Genomic DNA, 21,786 nt, shown 5'->3' with positions numbered 1-21,786 from the left:
TTGAAGACAAGAAGGAAATTATTCTAACGTATGTGTTGAATTCCAGGTTACTTACCATAACTTACAGTTAACTCAATGCTTACTTGCCAGTGTCACTGAGAATTCTGTCTTTATTTGATGTTGGTTTCATTTAACTATCTGGAAAGCTTTCATCTTGCAGGAGAGTGAATATAAGTGGGCATCTCGCTGGGATACCTATCTCCTAATGGCCGATGATCAGATTCACTGGTTTTCCATTATTAATTCTTTGCTGATTGTTATTTTCTTGTCGGGCATGGTGGCTATGATAATGTTGCGGACACTTTACCGCGATATCTCTACCTATAACCAATTAGAGATACAAGATGAAGCTCAAGAAGAGACAGGATGGAAGCTTGTCCCACGGGGATGTTTTCAGGCCTCCATCTTACTCTGACATACTGTGTGTATATGTTGGAACAGGTGTTCAGTGTTTTGGTATGGTTCTTGTCACTATGATTTTCGCTGCCCTTGGATTTCTCTCGCCATCAAATAGAGGAGGCTTGATGACGGCCATGCTCTTGCTCTGGGTCTCCATGGGATCATTCGCCGGATACTCATCAGCGCGTTTCTATAAGTTGTTCAAGGGAACAGATTGGAAAAAGATAAGTCTGAAAACAGCCTTCATGTTCCCTGCTATAATCTTCGTAATATTCTTTGTGCTAAATGCTCTTATTTGGGGAGAAAAGTCTTCTGGGGCTGTCCCTTTTGGAACAATGTCTGCTCTGGTCTTTTTATGGTTTGGCATCTCAGTTCCACTTGTCTTCATTGGTGGTTATATGGGTTTTAGAAAGCCAGTTTCTGAGGATCCAGTAAAGACAAACAAGATTCCTAGGCAGATCCCAGCTCAGACCTGGTACATGAACCCTGTGTTGTCTATTCTTGTAGGAGGCATACTCCCATTTGGTGCTGTCTTCATAGAGCTTCTTCATTCTCACATCAATTTGGTCACATCAATTTTACATATATTTGGTTTCCTCTTCATTGTGTTCCTCATACTACTGGTCAGCTGTGCTGAGATAACAGTAGTTCTCTGCTACTTCCAGTTGTGTAGTGAGGACTATCACTGGTGGTGGAGGTCTTATCTGATTTCAGGTTCATCAGCTCTTTACCTTTTCCTTTATGCTGCTTTTTACTTCTTCACAAAGCTTGAGATCACAAAACCAGTTTCTGGGCTTCTGTACTTTGCATATATGCTGATTCTTTCATATGCTTTCTTTGTCTTGACCGGTACAATTGGGTTCTATGCATGTTACTATTTCATAAAGCTCATCTATTCATCAGTCAAAGTTGACTAGTTCTCGCCATGCGAAGGCAATGGCGGGATGGTCAAATCACCTTTTGAAGAGTTAATGTCTTGTTTGTTTGGAATGGAGAGCTGTGGCTCTCCATTGGTTCCAATCTTAAGCTTTGACGGAAATTCTTGTTAGTCTCTTCGGTATAGTATATTCTGCATTTACGATAAGTATCTCTGTTTTGTTAGTGTTTATTTTTTATTTATTTTTTTGGGCTCAAATTCGGTGGTTTGGGAATTCTGTAGGTTCAATGTAACATCTAAGCTACAAACATTGCAAAGATGTGCTTACATGTAATGAAAAATTATTCCGCCTAGGATTTTTCTGTGCCAATGTGTTTAACTCAGCATTCACTTTAAGTTCTAACAATGTAATGAGCTTCCAGGGACCACAAAGGAGCGGGCGTAATCACCTGAGAAACTATGTAATCTTAAAATTGTCCGTCCACGAGGAATTCGAACAAGGAAACGAAGCCGTTAAGAAAAGAGATCTGGAAATAAGAGGCATGTCTCAAGAGCTGTTCAAACATTAATCCCAAAACCAGACTAAATTTAATAGAATACCCAAACAAACGTTTGATTTAATACATAAATATATAGATCTGCTATATCTAAGGATGCCGTAAGTTCATTGAAAGAGACCGACTCAACCAACATATATATGTGTGTGTGTGTGACCATTACTGATACACAAAAGGGCATCAATAACATAAACATTGGCAGACCTTATAGAACAGTCCATTTGAGCTGGATTTACAAGGGAACAGACAAGAGTCTTTACACCTCTTCCATGTCTCAATACAATAACTGACATGAATTTATAATACATTGCTTGTACAACACTTTCTTGACAAGTCCAACCAAAACAGAGCTGGTCAATGATAACAAGTATTTCAGGCGAATAATTATACAAGAAAATTTAATCTGCATCATCAGCAGTAAAGTCAGGTTCTGGAGGTTTTTGTAGTTTCACCAACTCCCTCGCAGTCTTAGCATTCCGATTGCGATGTATGCCCCGAAGAGCATTGGCTGCAAACCTTGAAGCTAAGAAGGTAGCACCAATGCTGTATGAACTGCCACTAACATTACTTTGAGTTCCTTCTGACTCCTCAGGTTCTTCCTTTCGACGAAGCTCCATGGCCTTCCTTTTAGAATATCGCCGCCATGCTGCTTGAATAAAGCAGGCAGCCCATGTCCTCCATTGCTGTGAGTAGAACCGGAATGTGTGTTGAACCTGTCTACTATGAAGGCGCCTAAACTGACTAGCAACGAATTTTAACTCATCTGCGATCAAGGCGAAACATTCAACCTCTGTTAATGCCTTAACTGTTCGAGTAGAAGTTGGGAGATTAGAACCAGATCTAGGATCCAGTGCCCAGGTTAAAAGCTCCTCCCCACAGAAGTCAGTCTCTTTAAGGAAACCACGGTTGAAAAATCCGCTTCTACCACCATCTGTAGTAACACTTTCGAGTCGACCACGAATGATGAAAAGCATCTCATCAACTGGATCTCCTTCCCGTACAATGTAAGTATTCTCAGTAAATAAACAAGGTTTCAGTCTTTCACAAATGGCATCAAGCAGTCTCTCATCCATACTCTCAAACAGTGGAACCTACAAATGCAAAGAAGAAATTAATGTTGGACAAATTCAGATGCTATAGCACTAAATTGTCAAGTGTAGAAAAGAAAAGGTCCAAAAGATCTATTAAAGACGAATTGCGTAATAGATTTCTAAAGAATTTACGAAAGCAAATTGCAAGAGGTAGTGAGATAATCTTTATGCTTATAAGACAAAACCCCAATATAAAAGATGCGATTAGCAGCACAAAACCATCCACATACCACTTATTTTGTGCTTTCAGAAGACACTTTTCATTCAACCTAAAGTTAATGGGAAAATGGAAAAGCTTCTGGATGCTTCATAAATAGCATGCTACCAAAAAATGTAGATAAAACATTATTTTGCAGAAAGTTCCGTTAAAATATGTACAGCTTCCAGTAAAAAGGGGTCTACATGAACATTGAAGAGCTAAATGGATAAAGAAATCACAAGAAACAGCCCCCATTTTGAAGAGATTTGATTACTTGGGGGGAAATCCAGATAAATATATTCATGCAAAAGGAGGATACAATCATACAACTATAAATGGAGTAACTTTAGCTATAACTATGGCCAGGGCTGAACTAATCTAATCAAAAAACGTATCTGACCAAACACAGTTTCTCTGTGTTTGATTTTGGTCCTTTATGGTGCGTCTTAACTTTTACAAGGAATTCACAACATACCCTTCTCACTAAAGCCAGACACAGGTGACGCTTGATGTCTCTTCTAAGATCCTTTGGAAGTGTCTGAACCAAACTTTCTTCATCCACACCACGTGTTGCTAACCACTTATATTGATCATAGCGTCTAACCCGCTCTCTCAGCTCTGGTGGGAGCAAGCGGTGATGCATCCACTGTTCTGAATCACGCCTTTTGACTCTCATTTCCTCAAGCCTTATGGTAATAGATTGAAGATACGTCTGTATTCGTGCAAAGGGGGTGAAAAAAATGAAATCTCAGTATCTGATCATTAACAATCTGCTCTTCATAATTTTGTGACATAATTTTGCACCAGTGAATGTGTATTTGATTGAAGAATTATTCTGAATCTCTTTAGCATGCATACAATTATTTCTCAATACAAATACCAATATCCAATACATCAATTCAGGAAAGGAAACTTCAAGAACAAGGCAACAGTAGTGTCTCATCTTTGACTATACATGCTTTCACTAATCACCAAATGAAAACAGCATGTGATCAGCCTTTCCTCAATGTAAAATATGACTTTCTCTACCAGAGGTTGATCATGCTTGTTTGACCATACCATTCTATACCATTTCTTCCCCCCCCCCCCTAATGATATGAATCTCACTCAAAAATGTGTGATCTCATCGGCCCACTCTCTGCATGAATGTAAATCGAATGTGACATTCAATATCATTTTAATCAGTCATATATCATGTTGCTATGGAGGCACGGAAGGTTAACATGCATAGCCAGCAATTTGACGCAAATAATACAAATCTATGGACATCAGCGATTTCCTATCTTGGCAGATTGTAAATTGCATGAGTTCCAACAACGTTAGACACAAAATATGTTAAACTCCCTGATCTTGAGCATACCTGCATGTTACCAATTAGAAGTGCAAAGAGGATAAGGCCAAATATGGCTAGTGCTATTGAAAAGATGGTTTCCCCAGGATAAGTGCTGGTTTCAAGCCCCTGGCCAAGTGTACTGTAATGAATTCCAGTGGAAACTATTATAAGCACACAAGTAACTATAAGATTGAAAAAGAACATATATGACTTCCAAAGAGGCAATTATAAGCCATAGAAATTTAAACACATCTTTAGTCAATTGAAAAGGGGGATTGGTTAGTACTTATTGGATAAGCTTTTAAAGAATAGGTTTTAGCAGGGCAATCAATATTTAACTATTAACCCAATCCTCATTACTTTGTTCGTAAAATAAAATAACAGGCAAGATAAAAAGCCATTTCGTGAACCACAACCTAAAGCCACCCTTTGCCTCCCAAACTTTCAGACAAGTATTGAAAGAATAAGTTTGAGCCCTTAGTTCAAACCTTTAAAGTTTAAGAGTATCTCTGGTAAACAAAAACAGATTGCCTGCGTGTTGAACTGATAACAGTGTCCTGTGCACTATTTTTTTCCCCCACCACACAAGTGAAACACAAACTATTTAAAGGGTTAAATGCCTATGAGCATTATTTAGAATCCAGTAAAATTAATCGAACTCAGTAACTGACTACCAAACTACCTTCAGAAATGAATGTTCAGTCACAGAAAAAGCTGCACATTAATGTAAGTTATGCTCCAAAGTAGTGGTTGTATTTTGAAGACACAGATAATCAAAACAACAAAGCAAGTATTTCGCAACCGAGATAGAAGAAACATATAGAATATAATTAAAATTAAGAAATGTACTTGTGCGATTTATGGGCCACACACTTACCCTGGAGCAGAAAGTCTCCTTGGTAATAAGATGGCTCTTAAAGCAACTTATTCCTAAAGTTATCAATTTTATTAGACGTATGGCACATCCTCGTTAGGAATATCTACAGGCACACTGGCCTAGGCAGAGTTTGAAATACCAACTACACAAATAATGCAACAATTATTGTCAATTTTTATGTCTGATTCCATTTACCGCTAACAAATTCATTTCTTATAATCAAACATATGAACGTGTTTGTATGCATACATATCATAAATATAGATACTTCCAGGAAAACACTATGTAAAACAAGCTTCAGTTCAGGCAGAAGACATAAGTTAAAATTTGTTACAAATGTAGTAACAGAATACATATGGATCTCCAAAGGAAATAATAACACTCACCTCAAATTCTGGAGGCCCCACCATAAACAATAACAGTATTTGGAGACAAACTTTTTTGATGAAATAATGCCAGATGACAATGCTTGTTTAAAAATTCCAAAATCAAAAGGCGAATCATCTTTGGCAGAGCAATGTTCCTTAAGAATTTGATCACTTGTTTTGTTCCACTCATTATAACCTTCCATAAACTGGTTACCACAATACAAGAAATCCTTTTTGCACCCATTCGTACATGCCTTCTGCCAGCATGAGTCATTGCGTTCAACAGCCAACAAGTACCAAAAAGCCCCAACTATCTGCAGAGAGTCATTGTTAGAATAGAACATAAAATAAAATTAAAAAACCTCGCAAATTTATGGTATCATCAAGCTAGGTAGCAAGCATAATGGCATTAGAGTGAGCAGGCATAATAGATCAACTAGAAGACAGCAGAGAAGACCAGCAGAAGTGAATTTTATAATAACAAAACATAAACTTACATGACTGGCAAGCATGTATAACAGCAAATAATATGCAGCACCTTCCCATGCAGTTTCAGCAAAGACACCAGCTGTTCTCTTAAGTTCTGAAGTCAGTGGTAACATCCGAAGAAACCTAGGAACATACTGTAGTAAGATAATAAACAGCAAGGCCTGCTTTGTTGCTAATACATCGGAGCCTTTTGATCTTTCAAGAAATCTCCAAACCACAACCTGGATACAGGGACAGGAAAAAAGGGAGCAGAGAAAGAGTTTAGGATTTTCCTAAAATCTGCATAATTACAGCTGCAGTGCAGCAATGCCAACATACTAGTGACGCAGGACTCTACAATACATACAAGTCAGAATATTCAAAGTAGCATTAGCTATAAAAGAACATCAATGCAATTAAATAACAATAAATATGTAACTTGACATTGAAGGCTGGGTCATCTTAGTTATGACTGCGCTCAAGTGAAAGGATATATTTGTTATATGAAAAGAGGGTGCCTAAATGAAAAGAAAACTATGTGTTTATAAATGGTGTCTCGCTGTTAAAAGGAAGGGAATAGAATCACACAGGATAGACACTAGTAGCTGCATTCACATTATCAATATGTGGATAGAAACATTATATAAGTAGACAGGCAGCAAATTACTCAAGATCACTAATTGGGAATGATTGGAAAAAAGAAGCACAAGAGAAGAATTCACTTGTTCTGACAGGAAAAAATTATCAATTTATCTCATTAATTTGATTAAATGAAATAACAAGGAATAGTAGAACAGTCGGAAACCGATTAAAAACCATCAAAGATCAAAAGAAATTATCAAGAATATGAAAATAATGTATCATATATAAGTCGGTCAATAGGTGAGTTGGTACAACCCCAATAAATAAGTTGCGTCATTTAATGACCAGTCGAAAATTTCAAATGGAAGATAAGGGACCCAACCTAAAACCAACCATTTGCCTACAACTTTACAGTCCAAAATTAATCAGGATTGATCATAAGGTATAAAATGAGATGATGTCTGTATTAATCAGAATTCAGAATTCGTCCATCTTATTTTCATTCTCCAAGTAGCTGTTATTCTCTTGCATCTAAGTGCATTCTTACTGTTGTTGGAATCACACAATGAATGGCTACAATCAGTCTCTCAAGGGAATTAGACTTTATGTGAAGCAAATCTTATTATCCAAGTACCATTCACAGTGGATGGGGTTAAGTATAAGAATAATCAGTCTACACAATAACTAGGGCAATATAACCAAATTTTCCAATAACCCAAGGTCATATAGAATACTCATGAACCAAAAAGCGAAGACAAGATGAATGACATTCTAAAGCCAGACGTCAAAAAATACCACTCACTCATGAAATAAACATTTCTAAATATAGAAAATGTGTACTAAAGTTGTAAATGCCATAGTATCAGCCAACAGAGACAAACAATTTTATGAGCCATTGTAACAAAAATTACTCATTTACGTGGTTGAAGCAAATATCAGCACTACTGAATCCAATGATTCTCATTTTCTGAAGCGTTTTAGAATATGTCTTCTATAAGATCTTTAGAAATCTTCAGTCTGGAAGATTTTAGAATTATTAAAGAAGTGTTGCCGAAATTAAAATAATTATGAAAAATAGCTTCTTTTAATTCCCCCCCCCCCTAATCTGGTAGAGAAGAATTCATTGAGAGGAACCAAAAGAGGTAACAGTCGTTAAAAGTTAAAAAGAACACAAAAAATAATAGTAAAAGTCTTCATTTTTAATAAAGTCAAGCCCTCTCAGTATTCACAAGTAGAATCCCCTTAGAACAATCCATAAGTACCGACAAACTAGAGCAAGAAGCTGACAGAAGCTAAGGTATAACGCTGCATCAATCTAACATGAAAAGTGACAAAGTTGTCAGCAAAACATGGATACAAAAGAATCATAAATGCCAATGAAAGTCACGCATAATTTGGATGGAGAGAAAGATTGATTTGAGTTAATCCAATCTGTTTAACCTGTGGTAAGGGCAGCACAGATAGAAAATCAACAATGAAATACCGCCGTAAGTATCGCGTGGCTATCTGTGTTGAATCTATCACAAGCTCCCCCCGTCCAAAGACACGAGACGATGGGGCAATATAGGCAGTGCGGAATTGGAGAGCCATGTGTATAAGATAGAAAACATCAATAACTGTCCTCAAGGTGGTGACAATGATTGCCATTTTTCGATCTATACCAAGGCAGTTAGATGGATCATCGATGACAGGGAGATAGAAAAATAATGGATCCACAGACACGGCCAAAATGCATGAGACAACAAAAAGTTTGTTCAATTGGAGTAAAAATTTGTCTTGAGGATCAAATATCTTCTTCTCTGACACTTTTAGATCTTCAGGGAATACTGCCTTAGATACCCCGAATCCAAGTGATCGTCCAATTGACTTCAGTCCTTCAGACCCTTTCATCATTCCTCTTTTGAAAGACCTAGAGGTTGCAGTGCTTGCATGGCTACCATGGTTTAATTTCTCAATACTAAATCCACTTTTCTTAACTCGAGTATCAGAAGATGAAGAGAGCCTAGAGTCCAGATCATCCAACCTAAAAGCAAATTAACAGAGTCCTGATAAATAGACCACATTCTGCAGTTTAAACAGGAGCAAAGTAATTTCATATTCATAAACAGGGCACACAAATCCAATCTACAATCAGATGAAAGAAGGATGAACATGTGGAGATATGCATTATCAAATATCAGTTGCATATAACACCTAAAGCAGGTTTCCTTTTTTTAGCTTTTTTTGGTTGACAAGGGGGCCTAGTCTCCAAGACCTATATCATATTTCTACTTGACTACAGCTGCTATCAATAAGTGACATCATATATAATCATAGATCCGTCCAATGGCATCTTTTTCATGGTTTTTCTTTTAAAAAAAACCAAAAAATTGATAACTGATAATCGATAAATAAATCAATAGGGCTTAGAAGTGTCTGTCCTATGCCCACAAAAGGTAATAATTAATTTTTTTTAACTGTAGAAAATCTTGCAAAAGCTAGCTATTGAAATGGGTGGAGCAATCCATCTAAGCATCTCATAGAGCAACCGATTCATCTAAATAAATCAACCCATACTCCTTGATCCCTATTATATAATTGATAAACATGAAGGTCATCTAATGTAACTTAAATTTTTTGGTTGAGCAAAAAATAGTCACTTATAGTAATAGTAATTTTTCCCTGTCAAGACATAGTTTCAAACTCAATGAACCATACTGCCATATGACAATCTCATGTGAAACTCATAGTAGGAATCTGGAAATGATGATAACTTAAATTCATCCCCCCCCCCCCCAAAAAAAAAAAAGAATGCCTCATTAGACCATTCCTTCATGTTAAAGATATTAATAGAATCGTTCCTCGCCTTCTCCTAACAACTAAAGTTTTTTAAATTAATTGGTGATTGAAATAGCAATAAACCCCTTTTGATCAAGGCATCAAGAGTTTGACCATTGCCACTCCCATTCTCATAAATCAATTTCAGCGTAATGTATGGCAGATTGTGTCAACACTTCAAGCACAACAGGCTTTTGCATGATTCAGTGTGTAGAGATATTAATACAATCATCCCTATATATCATTCATGGGTCTTTTCCAAATAGTTTAAGGGGGTGTTTGGATAGAAACCAAACCACGGTTTCAAAAGTGCTTTTACAGTTTACGAAGTAAATATACAAAGAAGTTTGTCTCGTTTTGCGTAAAAGTGCTTCTTGAGAATTGCCAAACACCTCCTAAGCTATTGTAGAAAATAATCTTAAATATATGACAGTACGCATAAATAAAGCAATAACCATGTTGAATAACAGTAATGATAAAACGTAAGCAAAATATGGACCTGTAAATGTTAGTCACTCTCTTCTCCTTCATATCTCAACAACTGTTATCTTGCAATCAACTGTGTTTGTTACCTCACAAAATTTCCCAGCTGATCAGCCATGTCTTGTAACCACATTCATATATCTTTCAAGAATTGATCACATAGGAATCTGCATCCAAACAGCAACAAAATTCAAAATAATGACCATCAATATTTCTTTCTTCATGCTAAGATTCTGAACGTCCACTAAGGACCTCATGCCAGAGCCTGAAACACTTGCCAGTTCAAACCATGAAATCATACAGTTATGAGGATGACCTGAGACACACGTAAAAACTTGTGCTCATGTCTACCTTTCCAGGGTCCGCAAGCTCACAACAACTATATAAGTATGCTCTATATACACTGATTGCACCAACAGATACTACTATTGCATTCAACAATATACAAACATGCGTGACACTTAAATTTACTAATCCATTTGGTTGTACTTACCAGTCTTATTTGAGATTATTCAGTATGCATTCCATATCCATTAAACTTTCAGATATAAATGTACAACTCAGAAGCTTGCTAAAATACCCAAATTCAAGTAAAATATCCTGCCTAAATCTAAAATTTAAAAAAAAAAAACTGCAAATTACTTCATGTATTTATTCGAGCATGATCATTGCTTCCTTCAAGTTGACAGTCAAGTTCCTAAATTACTCAACGACAGTTTGAGGATATAAACATGCATTTAGTTTAACGAAAGCGCTCCTATGAGCATAATCAATGAAAATAAAAATTTAAAAGAAATTTGGAAGTATTATCCCAAGAGGAGAGGTGGGGAGGAGGGAATCTGTAAAGTTCGTCACTAAAAATGAATAAGTGACTACTACAATTAAAAAATCAATGACAATCCAATCAATAACCCTCATAACTTAGGATCATCTATAAATACATACACATACGTATAAATCTTAGAAGTAAAGCCCTTCCAGTTAAACTCAGTGCAACCAAGAATAACTTCGTCAATGTAAAGTCAATCAACTCCGCTTGTGATTCCATAATGGGAGCGATCCAGATTATTCAACGTAAGGTATCTATGCAATTTATTATGATTCACAGTTCAACCACTCTACAATCCATCAAAAAAGTTTTATCAGTAATTAAAGCCCATAGAACCCATACCTTAAGAGAGATAACTTGGGTTAACTAAATAGTTCCCTTCTTTCAAAATCAAAACCATTTTAATCTAGAATATCATGTTCAACGGTTACTCTTTTTCTTCTTTTTTTTCCCGGATTATGACTGATAAGGAGAACCCCACATCAATCCTGAAGGAAAATAAGAGCGCGCCTCTATCAACTAGCACTATCACCAGTTCACCACAAAAACAAACCATTAAAATCACTGATTATGAATGAGGAACAAAGGGGTTTTTCAGATTAACGACGACCCGACTACTTCAACTGCCAGTCTGCAACTGCAAACGGCACCCCCAAAAACTGTCAGCCCCATGCCACAAAGTAAATTAAAATCAAATTATGTGCATCTATCCTCGTCAAATTATAAGCACAAGCACACAGACATATATATAAAGTGAAAAAAAGAAATCATACGACCTAACGAACACAAACTCGATCTTCTAGTGACTGCGATTATTTGGGAAAGCAAAAGACGGAGAGTTAGGAGGAAGCAAGCAACTTACAGCAGAACATCATTTGAGAGAAACCAGGGGATTGCAACTTCGAAGGACTTGAGCAGAAGCGGGCGAAGAGGAAGACAGAAAAACGAAATCAGAAAAATATCTTTTGCTAATTCTTGTTGGGCAAAAATTATTACACCAAGATTTCCGATAAAAGGTCAACGAACTGTCCTTCATTACCTTAAAAAAATGTAAAACGAAAGAGGACGCGGTCTGGGATTTGGGTCCAAAGTCTAAACGCATAATTCTTCAAATTGATTAGGCATCTGAATATCAATATTTAATTTACACATCAAAAATGTTTTTTTTTACTTAATATCTTTTTTTTTCTTTTACTTACTTAATATCTTTCAATATCAAATATAAAATTCCTTCGGCAAAAACATATCAAATATAAAATTCATAAAATCATTCCGGAATTATCAGATGTCCCGAAGGGAGTGCACATTCATAATAATCCACTATTTATAAGTAAAAATATACAAATTCAGATTATGGTCGGATCAAAAAATACACAGAATGATCTCGCTGAATTAGTTATGAGTTTAAGCCTAGGAGCTGGCACAACAAAAACAAAATGAAAAAAATTCTTTATGTAATTCTTTATGTAATACTACCCCTGGTCCTTTTTTTTGCCCTTTTGCTTGCAATCCTGTTTTCCAGTTAAAAAAACAAAACGGATAGACAATATGGTTAATTCTTTATGTAATACTACCCCTGGTTTTAAATATAAGAGTTAGTTAACTAATTAGATTAAGAAAATAAGCTAAATTAGTTATTTGTAATAAATATGTGTTATTTTTCCTAAAATATCAAGTTTATTTGTTAGAACTACTATTATTAGAGGGACTATCTTAAAAAAAAAGATAAATATGAGAAACAAAGTGAATTGAGATCTTATATTTAGAACCTAAATAAAAATTAAATGAGATCTTATATTAAAGATAGGAGGTAGTATATAGAATACACCTCACTATAATATAATAAGGGATTCAAGTAATATGAATTCCTTTCGGTAATATGAATTTTATCAAAAATAAAATAAAATAGAATGATATAGATATTTAGTTGTACAAATTAACATTGTTTTATCAATCACATCAACACAAATGAATATGAAAATGTTAATAAAATGAATTTGTTATATAATAATATATAGAATTTAGAAAGAACTCCTGTGAGACTAGAAAAAGAAATATAATTACTAAAAAAATCCTAATAATAAGTGAGCAGCTAAAACTATTTATCATACAAACTGCTCAGTTGTTATAAGATTTTCTTGGTAATACGTTTTTTCAGAACTTATTGCAATTCTTTCTAAAAATTATGTGATTCTTTTTGTACAATTATATGATTTAATTAATCGAGAGCAAGTACCTTGAATATATAAACGATGCAAGTTTTATTTTTTACAACTAAATTTTGTACCTGCGTGATGCACGGAATAATTCTTGTGCCAAAAAAATATAAGTAATTTATTTTCGTTTATAATAGCGAGTTAAAATGAAACAATAAAACACGGCAAATGGCGAAAATACGAAAGACTCAAAATAGACAAAGAAGCCAAAAGTCGCCGTTGGCCACCTACCGTATTTAGAAGACGACAAATGATGAGAATACCTTGTAAAAGAATACATTAATTTAATTCGTTTAAATTTGAGATTTAAATAATTTTTATATATATTTTAAGTATAACCCCAAAAAAAACCCAGGACACTTTTATTTTGCACGAGTGAGTCTAGATAGTTATCTCTGGTTTTTAATATAAAAACTAGTTAATTAATTTGAATAAATTAAGAAAACTAGTTAAGTTAATTATTTGTAATAAATAGGTATTGTCTTTTCTAAAATATCTTTATTAATTAAGTGTATTAGCTAAAACTACCGTTATAAAGACTACCTCAGAAAAAATGAATAAATATAAAAAATAAGATGGATTGCGAACTTATATTCATATCTAAAATAAATATCAAACAAACTCTTATATTAATCACAGAAGGTAACATTTTTCAATACAAGCTATGCTTGAACATTAAGCTGAATGGTATTAAACTCAAGATTTGATATTTTGTACTGATGATTTTACATTATATGAATATTAATATTGAAAACATGAATAATTTATTAATTAGAAAGTATTTCTAACTGGCACACTAATTTAAAGCATAATAGGCGTTGTTACGAACGACGGAGCTTCCAGGAAAGTGGTGAGAAATCGAATCATGAGATTGAAGTAGTCGAGGCCCCAAAAAGCAATGACTTCTACATACATTCTCGATACTACACAGTTTAATGCCCCACGAGGACCCCTTAATATATATTCTCGCGTTATCTCTGCGCAATTTTTCTAAATATATAAAGGGTTAAAAAAATATTTTCACCAGAAAAAGGGTAAAAAAAAATACTTTAGGCTGCACTAAAAAAATATTTTCACCATATAAACAAAAAAAAAACCTTTTTTTTAAGAGTTTGGCATTGTGACAGAGGTTTTGATGAAAGTGAGAGTACAAATGAAAATGTGAGAGTCACATAGCATACCCATGAAAATCTAATGAAATTTTATCTATGTACTTAAATTATGAAGAAAAAAAACCTAATTAAGGCATAACCACTGTCGAACCATCCGCAGCCAGACCATTCACAACCACCTTAGGATCATCGACAAAACCATCCCAAAAAACATAACATCCATGATAGATCCGAGACGCATATTTTTCATCCCATAAAGAGAATCAAAAATTGAAGAAAAGATAAGCCATCGAAGAAAGAAACATTCAAGCACCAAATGAATAATCATCAAAGACAGTCAGTGGAAGCTGAAAAGGACGGGATGAGGATGAACGTGGGGGTGAAGGTTGGAGGAGGAGGGAAGACGAGGAAGGATGGAGGAGAAGGCCAGGGTTAAAGATGAAGATGGGGTTGCGTTTGTAGCTAGAGACGCCGAGACTTGTCACCACCACCACTAGTGGACTTGCCGGTGTCCAAAAGGGGGAGATAAATAGGAAGGGCAGAGGGGTTTGAAATACGAGGAAAGGAAAGTAGACTAGGTCCCATGGGTGTGGGACCTGGATCCATCAATTTTGATGGAAGTCGGCTCCATAAGAAACTCAATTCAATGATACCAACCATGCAAATTATGGTCTATGGATTTCCAGCTCCAATTCCACTTCTACGGGCGAAGGGAAGGGAAGAAAATAAGAGAAAAAAACGAAGGGGGAAAATAGAAAGAATCTTTTTTTTTTTTAATCCTTGCGTTTGTATAAACAAACAGAATAGAAAGTTAACAATAATAATATCCATATGAAAAGGACGTGCGCCATGTTTATTCTCTCTCCTTTAAGGCAATTTTGGAAAGCACCTTTTTTCTTCAAAATCACCTCATTTGAGGGGGAAAACTTCGAAGAAAAAGACGTGTGAACTGCATACCTCTTTTTTCTTCGCTTTTTACCTTTTCTCATTATCAAAAGAGGAGAGAATCAATTTTCCCTCTCGTTTCTCCTTCGGTTTTGTCTTTCCCTTATTCTTCACTCCATCCATACACAAGGTTAGTCAATCATTTACACAGAAGATGCATGGAAGGGTTAAGCGTCAACAAAAAGATGTGTACACTAGTTCTAAAACCAGTTTGCTTCAGCTGCTGCCCAGAAAAAACCAAAAAGATTTTAATCTAACATGGAAGATTCAATCCGAAAGATCTCAAATGACCTGAGTGCTAGAACAGGTGCAAACTCAGATAACACACCCTCTGGTACAGCATAAATCAAAATGAGGCATCTTAGCAATGACCTGCAACCAAGAGATTAACCAAAAAAAAAAAGTTTAGCCTTGCTACAAGTTAATTATCCCTTGTTCAGGAAAAGAAAACGATGGAAATTTACCTTCTTCGTAACTTCAATCCAGAAGGCTGTTTTGAGGATCGTCTTCAACAAATCAGCCTGACAGTGGCGGCATGCTTCAGGAGAGCAGCACAATCTTGGAGTAGAGATAAATTGTTTGACGATGCAGATTTTATTTATTAATTTATCTCACCTCCATTATTCTAACAGTTTTTTTTATTGTCATTATTTTGATATTTCCTTTGGCCAACATTTTTATTTGGATATTTCATTACTTTGAAGGAAGCAAATGTGAAATGAAGACAGCCTTCTAAATTTCGCAAGACATTATCTTCATCAGACGTTTTGCTTCTTTCAAAATAAAAAATAAATTATTGGTATCTGAAAGATTCAATTCAAATATGCTCAAAAGAAGAATCGCAGAGCCGGGGGTCTCCATACATGCATTTCTCACTCTTGAGAATCTAGCGCACTTGCGATAGTGTTCCTAGCTTCTTCACATAGGATCGTAGGATCACTTCCATTAATAGGTCGGTGTATAACAACTTTCACGGAACCTGGGTTGACTATATCCTCCCTTCCTGCAGGCATGATTTGGCCAGTTCCAATAACAGTAATTGGTACAACTGGCGCATTGGTTTTTGCAGCAACACTGAAGGCACCCTTCTGCAAATCATCAAGAAAAGATGATAGAATTGCTTAGATCCATAAAAGGGACTTGGGGAGATACAAGAAAAAGGAAAGTTTCTCCCTAATAACCAGGGAGTTGACCTTACTATTTTGAAAAAAGAGCAGAGAGCTACTATTGTTTAGGATGTTTCAGACCTGCCCATGGTCAAGGGATATCTGGCAGAGTTCATCACTTCTCGACTTACATTAGCTGTTGGTGTATCCTTTTGGGTTTTTGTGTCTGTCTGTGTGTGTTCTGAGTGTGGTGGAGAGTGCTGGCCTCTCAAATGCCAAGGTTGGGGGTGGAGGAAGAGCAGAAAGCTACTACTGTTTAGGATGTTTCAGACCTGCCTAAGGTCAATAGAGTATTTTGCTGTGTGCATCACTTTTTTTGACTTATATCGGCTGTTGGTGTATCCTTGGGGGGCAAGAACCAATTTGTAATTTGAGTGCGGTGAAGAAGAGTGCTGACCTCTCAAATGCCAGGTTGGGGGTGGAGGAAGATTTCATTTTCTGTTTCTGTTTCAGAGCGCTTCCTTCTGTATCATAAGCGCAAACTTTGTGCAAGTTTTCTTATATTGTAACTCTCTTTCATTTCATTGAAGGGAAGAGCATTTGATTTAATATAAATCAGTGCCAATTTTCTACTATTCTGCTTTGGGCTCTATCAGAAGATAACATAGAGGTTTAGTCTAATTCAGTGGCATGAATGCCAGGGAACATATTCTTTGCTCCCTTGTCCCTGGGGATGACCAATTTAATGTAATACCACAATCTTCCTCCATTTGAACGTTGTAAATTGTGGCATTCCAATCATCATGCATGACAGATGGAAGGTTCATTCCAATTTAGTAGCTTAGAGGCTTGACAGGAAGTTTTAGAGAGAGTGAAGTGCGATGACTGGTAATGGGGAAGAGATGTGTAGCAGTGGAGAAGGGGGTAGACGAGGGGAGCAGATTTAGTGCACATTTGTTGATGCATTTCCTTGTGCGTCTCCTTTTTTCGTTGATAAAAGATGTAGAAGATGGGAGAAAGATGTGCATACCGTACAATGTGTTAATTAATAATAAAATATGAGACGTGCAAAAAAAAAAAAAAAAGCACCAGATTCGTTCCCATGAATTAACTCATCCCACTCTAATTTGGAATTTAAATGAAAATAAATATAAACAATGCCCACTCCCAGTTGTTTCAAAGTTTGAACGCCATTAATAGGCTGGAGTGGATTTGAACGGCGAATTTTCTAATGTTCCACCTAAATAGATGAAAATGAAAACAGAAGAAAAGAAAATTTGAGTGGTTAAAAGATGAAAAGAAAAATTTTGATTAACCTGATCCATCCTTCCTCAACCCATCATATTGCTTTTAGAGCATCCAACAGATGTTAGAACACTTAATCCATCCCAATCCAATCCATTGACCAAATCAAGCCCTAAGCAGGCTAATTATGCTAAACATTAATAGAAATTTACAGACTACTGAACCAAAAACCCTACAATCATCTCTGTATTTGTGCTTGCGCGTCCAAGATAATATGTAATCGCTGGTGATCTAGTGTCAATGCACATTGTTTTGGTTACAGTCCCTTCAAATCAGAGAACTAAAATACACATCCCTGTCCCAGTCAAACATTTCTTAATGAGACCCTATTTCCATAGTAAACATCACTAAAAATTTATAAATCCAGAATACAACCTAAAAAGGCTAAAAATCATTTGCTTGTTAAGCGGAGAAATACTTTTTTCAATTGTCCTTGTATACCTTCCAACATCATGGCTTCCCATGGCTAACTACTTAAAAAATTATCGTCTAATCAGATGAAAGAGTCATAGGAATCTTGGCAATAACTCACCTTGAAGGAGCCAAGTTTTCCATCTTTGCTGCGTGTTCCCTCAGGAAAGAAAAACACAGATGCTCCTTTCTTGATAAGATCCATACATCGTTTAAGACAGTCCTATATGAAGAAGAAGCAAAAATATCCATGGTGTGACTGCTGAATTTATGCTTGCATCAGGCACAGAGAATAAAATTTCAGAGAACACATTAACATCTCATATAGCAGAACTAAGTTTATCTGCATAAAGAATAGCGGAGGAATACCAGCTGGCTTCGGCTGTCCATGCGTTTTAGAGGAATCATTCCCAAAAGAAACATTGCCCACCCAATAATGGGATAGAGAAATATACTGGTCTTGCTGATGAATTTGAAGCTTCTCCCAAGAGTTAGAAGGGCGTATATGTCTAAGAAGCTCTGGTGATTGGAAACATAAACAGCAGGAGTATCTCGAGGCGGCAGATTCTCCAATCCCTCAAAGTTGACTTTATAAAATGGTGTCACAGTAAGTGTAGACCATATTTTGGCAATAAAATGATGGTATTTTCTTCGATGACGATCAAATAGAATAACAAAGGGGTGGCCAACAAGCATCAGTAGAAAAAGAAATATGGCAGTGAAAGCAGTAACAGCATAAAAACATGCTCCCCTGATCCTTGATTCCACTTTCAATTCTGCAAATTGAAATTGATAGTGAGCTAGTCTTATTTTTAAAGAATATATGATAAGGGATTTGACCAAATTGAATCATCAAGCTTACTAGATAGAGAATAGTCATCTTCTGGGGACCCAACTGTGGCAAGTTCAGATCTTACAACTACATCTCTAGCAAATTTATTCTGGACATGGAATTTGCAATCGTGATGAAGTCCACAAGCCTCTACCTTTGTATCAGAGGATTGCCATAGCATACTGCCATGCTTCCTTCGTATGCCCGCTAAGCTACTTTGGGAAGCTATGTATTTGGGGGGGGGGGGGGGGAAAGCAAAATGATATGAGGCCATCGTATCTTTTACCAAGACAAAATTTGAAGGGCCAACCCTATCGGTGATCTATTTAGCAACTTTAGAGATCAGAGTTCAAAACCAATACACTAAGATTCATCATACTTTAATGATTTGTATACTAAAACGTCACAAAACTTGTGAGAATTCATATAGTCAATAAGATTATTAAGATATGGCCCAAAGAAAGTAAAATTATTAAGCATGCATGAACGTATAGACAATCATGAAACGAGGGATTACCAATCTGACTTAGGGTAAGGAAACTTCTTCAGATAATATAAAACGGCACTATTTATTCGATTGAATTAGAAACACAAATCTTGGTCAAAGTTCACAAACTGCAGCATTAGAAAAGGAATATAAATGAAAATTGAAACAAATGTTTTCCAACTAATATTAGGATATTCCACAGCCAATCAAGATAATTAATAAAAAGCGTGAGAGGGAAGAAATTTAAATGAATATTTTTCTATCATATGATAAATTACCCAACCAATATCACAAAAAATTTATGTGAAGAAAAAAATTTATGCCATGTTAATATAATATAATTTAACACAATTTAGCATTTTTCAAGGAAAGGCATACTTACAATTAAGTGCACTCCTCAAACTTTTATGTCTGATGTGGGAACCTTTATGACAGTAAAACTGCAGCAAGGTGTATTCAGACAAAATGATCACAAGTCAAAACTCACAATACCAATAACAGCTTCCAAAGGGAAACGGTGCCATTGGACATCAAAATGTGGAAATTTTTCAGAGACATTAAATTGCAACAAAAAGGCACGTTGGAGAAGACAAGAAAGAAATGAAAAGCGAGACTCAAGTTCAGAAATACTTCTGAAGACAGCAAACGAATTACTATATTTAGTTATTTACCCAGGAAGAAACGCGTAATCGGTGAAACATGATCTCCACCAGAAACACTAATGGGAATTAGTAATTCCGTCATGATCCTTAAACATAGCCTTCAATCAGCCAAAGGATACAAACAATAATTAAATGCCAAATCAGCTGGTAAACAACTAATATGACTGGTTCATTATTGCCCTTAATCACGGCAATACACAAACTCAACTTCTACCAGAAACTAATAAGCACACATAAGGACACTTTTTTTCGCACTCTTTATCCATTCAATTCTCCCCCTCTTCTCAGAAACCACCGGCATGAAAGAAAATATGAAGATCACAATTACCAGAGTACTAGACAACTTCGGCAAGGATCTCACTTCCCGGCGACCTAGAAGTGACGAGGAAACAGAACAGAGAAGCAGTTAAACAAAACGCAACTGGAAGTGAAGCAAGCGTTAGAAAGAAATAGAGTGAAGGAGGGCTTACAGGGACGATACGTAGGCGACTGGGGAGAGAGTGAAGCAACTTCCATGAATCATCAAAGAAGAAGCAATAAAAAGGGATCGAGGGAGTTGGTAATAAGAGGTTGCAATTAGGGTTAAATAAGCAATTTTGGTCTGGTGATGTCGCCAATTTCAAGGCGCCATCCTGCTCTTATCTTATTGCCAGAAGCAGGACTTTCTCTTATTAAAAAGAGACGACCAACCGGAGAGGGTCGGCAAATTCGCCTCGAGGCACCAGGGAGAAATTGGCAAGGGAGAACAAGCTAAGCTGGAAAAAAAAAAAAAAAATTACAATCAAATCTATTACTAAAAAATCCTAATAACAATCTAGTGAGAAAGACAATTTTTTAGATTTGTTTTTTAATTATTTTTTTTACTTGGAACCTCATTGTAATTCTCCAAAAAAAAAAGAAGAAAAAATTAATTTCCATGCCTTATGATTTTCTAGAGTTTTGAATTATGTCCCTGAATTTAATTTGCAGCTTAATCCATTCGTTTTTTTTTCTTTTGTCAAACAGCTTAACCCATTCTTTAAATTCATTAGTTCAATTGCCAAATGGTAGCTATCATGATGAAGTTATATAGTTGTCAGTGATAGTAATCAAGATAACTATTAATTTTTACCCACAATTTGTTATTGATCTCTAGCTGATTAGTTATTACCAGCTTTTTAAATTCCAAAGTTGAATTTTCAGTAGATGAGATTGTATTTGTCATTACTTATTACTATCTCCGGTCCTTAATATAGGATCTTGTTTGACTTTTATTTTGGTTCTAAATATAAGATTCCAATCCATTTTGTCTTTCATATTTATCCATTTTTTTCAAGATTATCCTTCTAGTAGTGTTAGTTATAGCCAATAAACTTGATGACCAAGAATATTTTAGAAAAGACAACATATATTTATTACAAATAATTAATTTAACTTACATCATTAATCAAATCAAATTAGTCAACTAAGTCTTATATTTAAGACCGGAGGTAATATAATAAAGGGGCTAATTAAGTACCTTGAGGTCTTGGCTAATTTATTAGAGTATCTAGACTTATTCATGAATGATGTGTTGCAAATAGTATGGCTTGAATTAATTAAGCCCTAAGCCCACTAAATGTGTATTTTGGTATGTTTAGAATTTATGGAATCAGCCAAAGTCGCTCTACTATGGCAATAGGTATTTAGATTGTTTCTTTCTATCATAGTAGACGTTAAATATTATGTTTAAATTTTAGTAACCATAGTATATCCTTTGTTTTTTCAACCATAATTGATCTTTGAATTAGTTTAATTCATCTTTATCGTGATAGTGTAATAAAGAAGTTTAAAGCTGTACTACTAAGGTAG

At 35.6% G+C, this 21,786-nt stretch overlaps 2 protein-coding genes and 1 pseudogene across 8 annotated transcripts; 1 reads left to right on the top strand and 2 right to left on the bottom strand.

The window, feature by feature from the left end:
- Positions 1–5: 5 nt before the first annotated feature.
- LOC114750558 (transmembrane 9 superfamily member 8-like) lies at positions 6–1,445 on the top strand (annotated as a pseudogene).
- Positions 1,446–1,863: 418 nt separating this feature from the next.
- Positions 1,864–14,691, bottom strand: LOC114750555 (probable cyclic nucleotide-gated ion channel 5). 4 transcript variants are annotated; one of them, XM_028939153.1, is made up of 8 exons: positions 11,743–11,912; positions 10,068–10,218; positions 8,192–8,774; positions 6,199–6,411; positions 5,720–6,015; positions 4,484–4,595; positions 3,599–3,835; positions 1,864–2,924 (listed from the first exon to the last, which is right to left on the bottom strand). In XM_028939153.1, the coding sequence occupies exons 2-8, from the start codon at positions 10,097–10,099 to the stop codon at positions 2,232–2,234; spliced, it is 2,166 nt and encodes a 721-aa protein (XP_028794986.1). In that variant the 5' UTR covers positions 10,100–10,218; positions 11,743–11,912; the 3' UTR covers positions 1,864–2,231. The 4 variants fall into 4 exon arrangements, with proteins under 4 accessions (XP_028794986.1, XP_028794984.1, XP_028794985.1 ...); XM_028939151.1 differs by having other exon boundaries at positions 10,141–10,218; positions 11,743–11,907; XM_028939152.1 differs by lacking the exon at positions 11,743–11,912 and adding an exon at positions 11,657–11,674 and having other exon boundaries at positions 10,141–10,218.
- Positions 14,692–15,175: 484 nt separating this feature from the next.
- On the bottom strand, positions 15,176–20,637 carry LOC114750554 (1-acyl-sn-glycerol-3-phosphate acyltransferase 1, chloroplastic-like). Of its 4 annotated transcripts, none has more exons than XM_028939148.1 (9): positions 20,427–20,637; positions 20,285–20,328; positions 19,677–19,734; positions 18,838–19,032; positions 18,345–18,751; positions 18,097–18,198; positions 15,618–16,241; positions 15,482–15,525; positions 15,176–15,376 (listed from the first exon to the last, which is right to left on the bottom strand). In XM_028939148.1, exons 1-7 carry the CDS (start codon positions 20,470–20,472, stop codon positions 16,026–16,028), a joined length of 1,068 nt encoding a protein of 355 aa, XP_028794981.1. In that variant the 5' UTR covers positions 20,473–20,637; the 3' UTR covers positions 15,176–15,376; positions 15,482–15,525; positions 15,618–16,025. The 4 variants fall into 4 exon arrangements, with proteins under 4 accessions (XP_028794981.1, XP_028794982.1, XP_028794983.1 ...); XM_028939149.1 differs by having other exon boundaries at positions 15,176–15,373; XM_028939150.1 differs by having other exon boundaries at positions 15,176–15,525; positions 15,618–15,674; positions 16,017–16,241.
- Positions 20,638–21,786: the final 1,149 nt, after the last annotated feature.

The sequence above is a fragment of the Neltuma alba genome, unplaced genomic scaffold (assembly GCF_004799145.2).
Source record: "Neltuma alba isolate B1F8T4 unplaced genomic scaffold, ASM479914v2 tig00006524_pilon, whole genome shotgun sequence".
NCBI classification, from domain to species: domain Eukaryota; kingdom Viridiplantae; phylum Streptophyta; class Magnoliopsida; order Fabales; family Fabaceae; genus Neltuma; species Neltuma alba.
Note: the sequence above shows the minus strand (reverse complement) of the source record. Positions and strands in the feature narration are given on the sequence as shown.

Bases quoted from the DNA above. Each gene is read 5' to 3' on its own strand.
- LOC114750555 (XM_028939151.1), bottom strand. From the start codon at position 10,184: ATGTGGTTACAAGACATGGCTGATCAGCTGGGAAATTTTGTGAG. The intron at 4,596-5,719 runs GTGAGTGTTATT...AATTCATTACAG, and splicing joins TGGGGCCTCCAGAATTTGAG to TACACTTGGCCAGGGGCTTG. The intron at 3,836-4,483 runs GTATGCTCAAGA...GCACGAATACAG, and splicing joins TTCTAATTGGTAACATGCAG to ACGTATCTTCAATCTATTAC.
- LOC114750554 (XM_028939147.1), bottom strand. From the start codon at position 20,472: ATGGAAGTTGCTTCACTCTCTCCCCAGTCGCCTACGTATCGTCCCT. The intron at 20,329-20,426 runs GTAAGCCCTCCT...CGTCACTTCTAG, and splicing joins GTCGCCTACGTATCGTCCCT to GTCGCCGGGAAGTGAGATCC. The intron at 18,199-18,344 runs GTATTCCTCCGC...TTCTTCATATAG, and splicing joins TGGACAGCCGAAGCCAGCTG to GACTGTCTTAAACGATGTAT.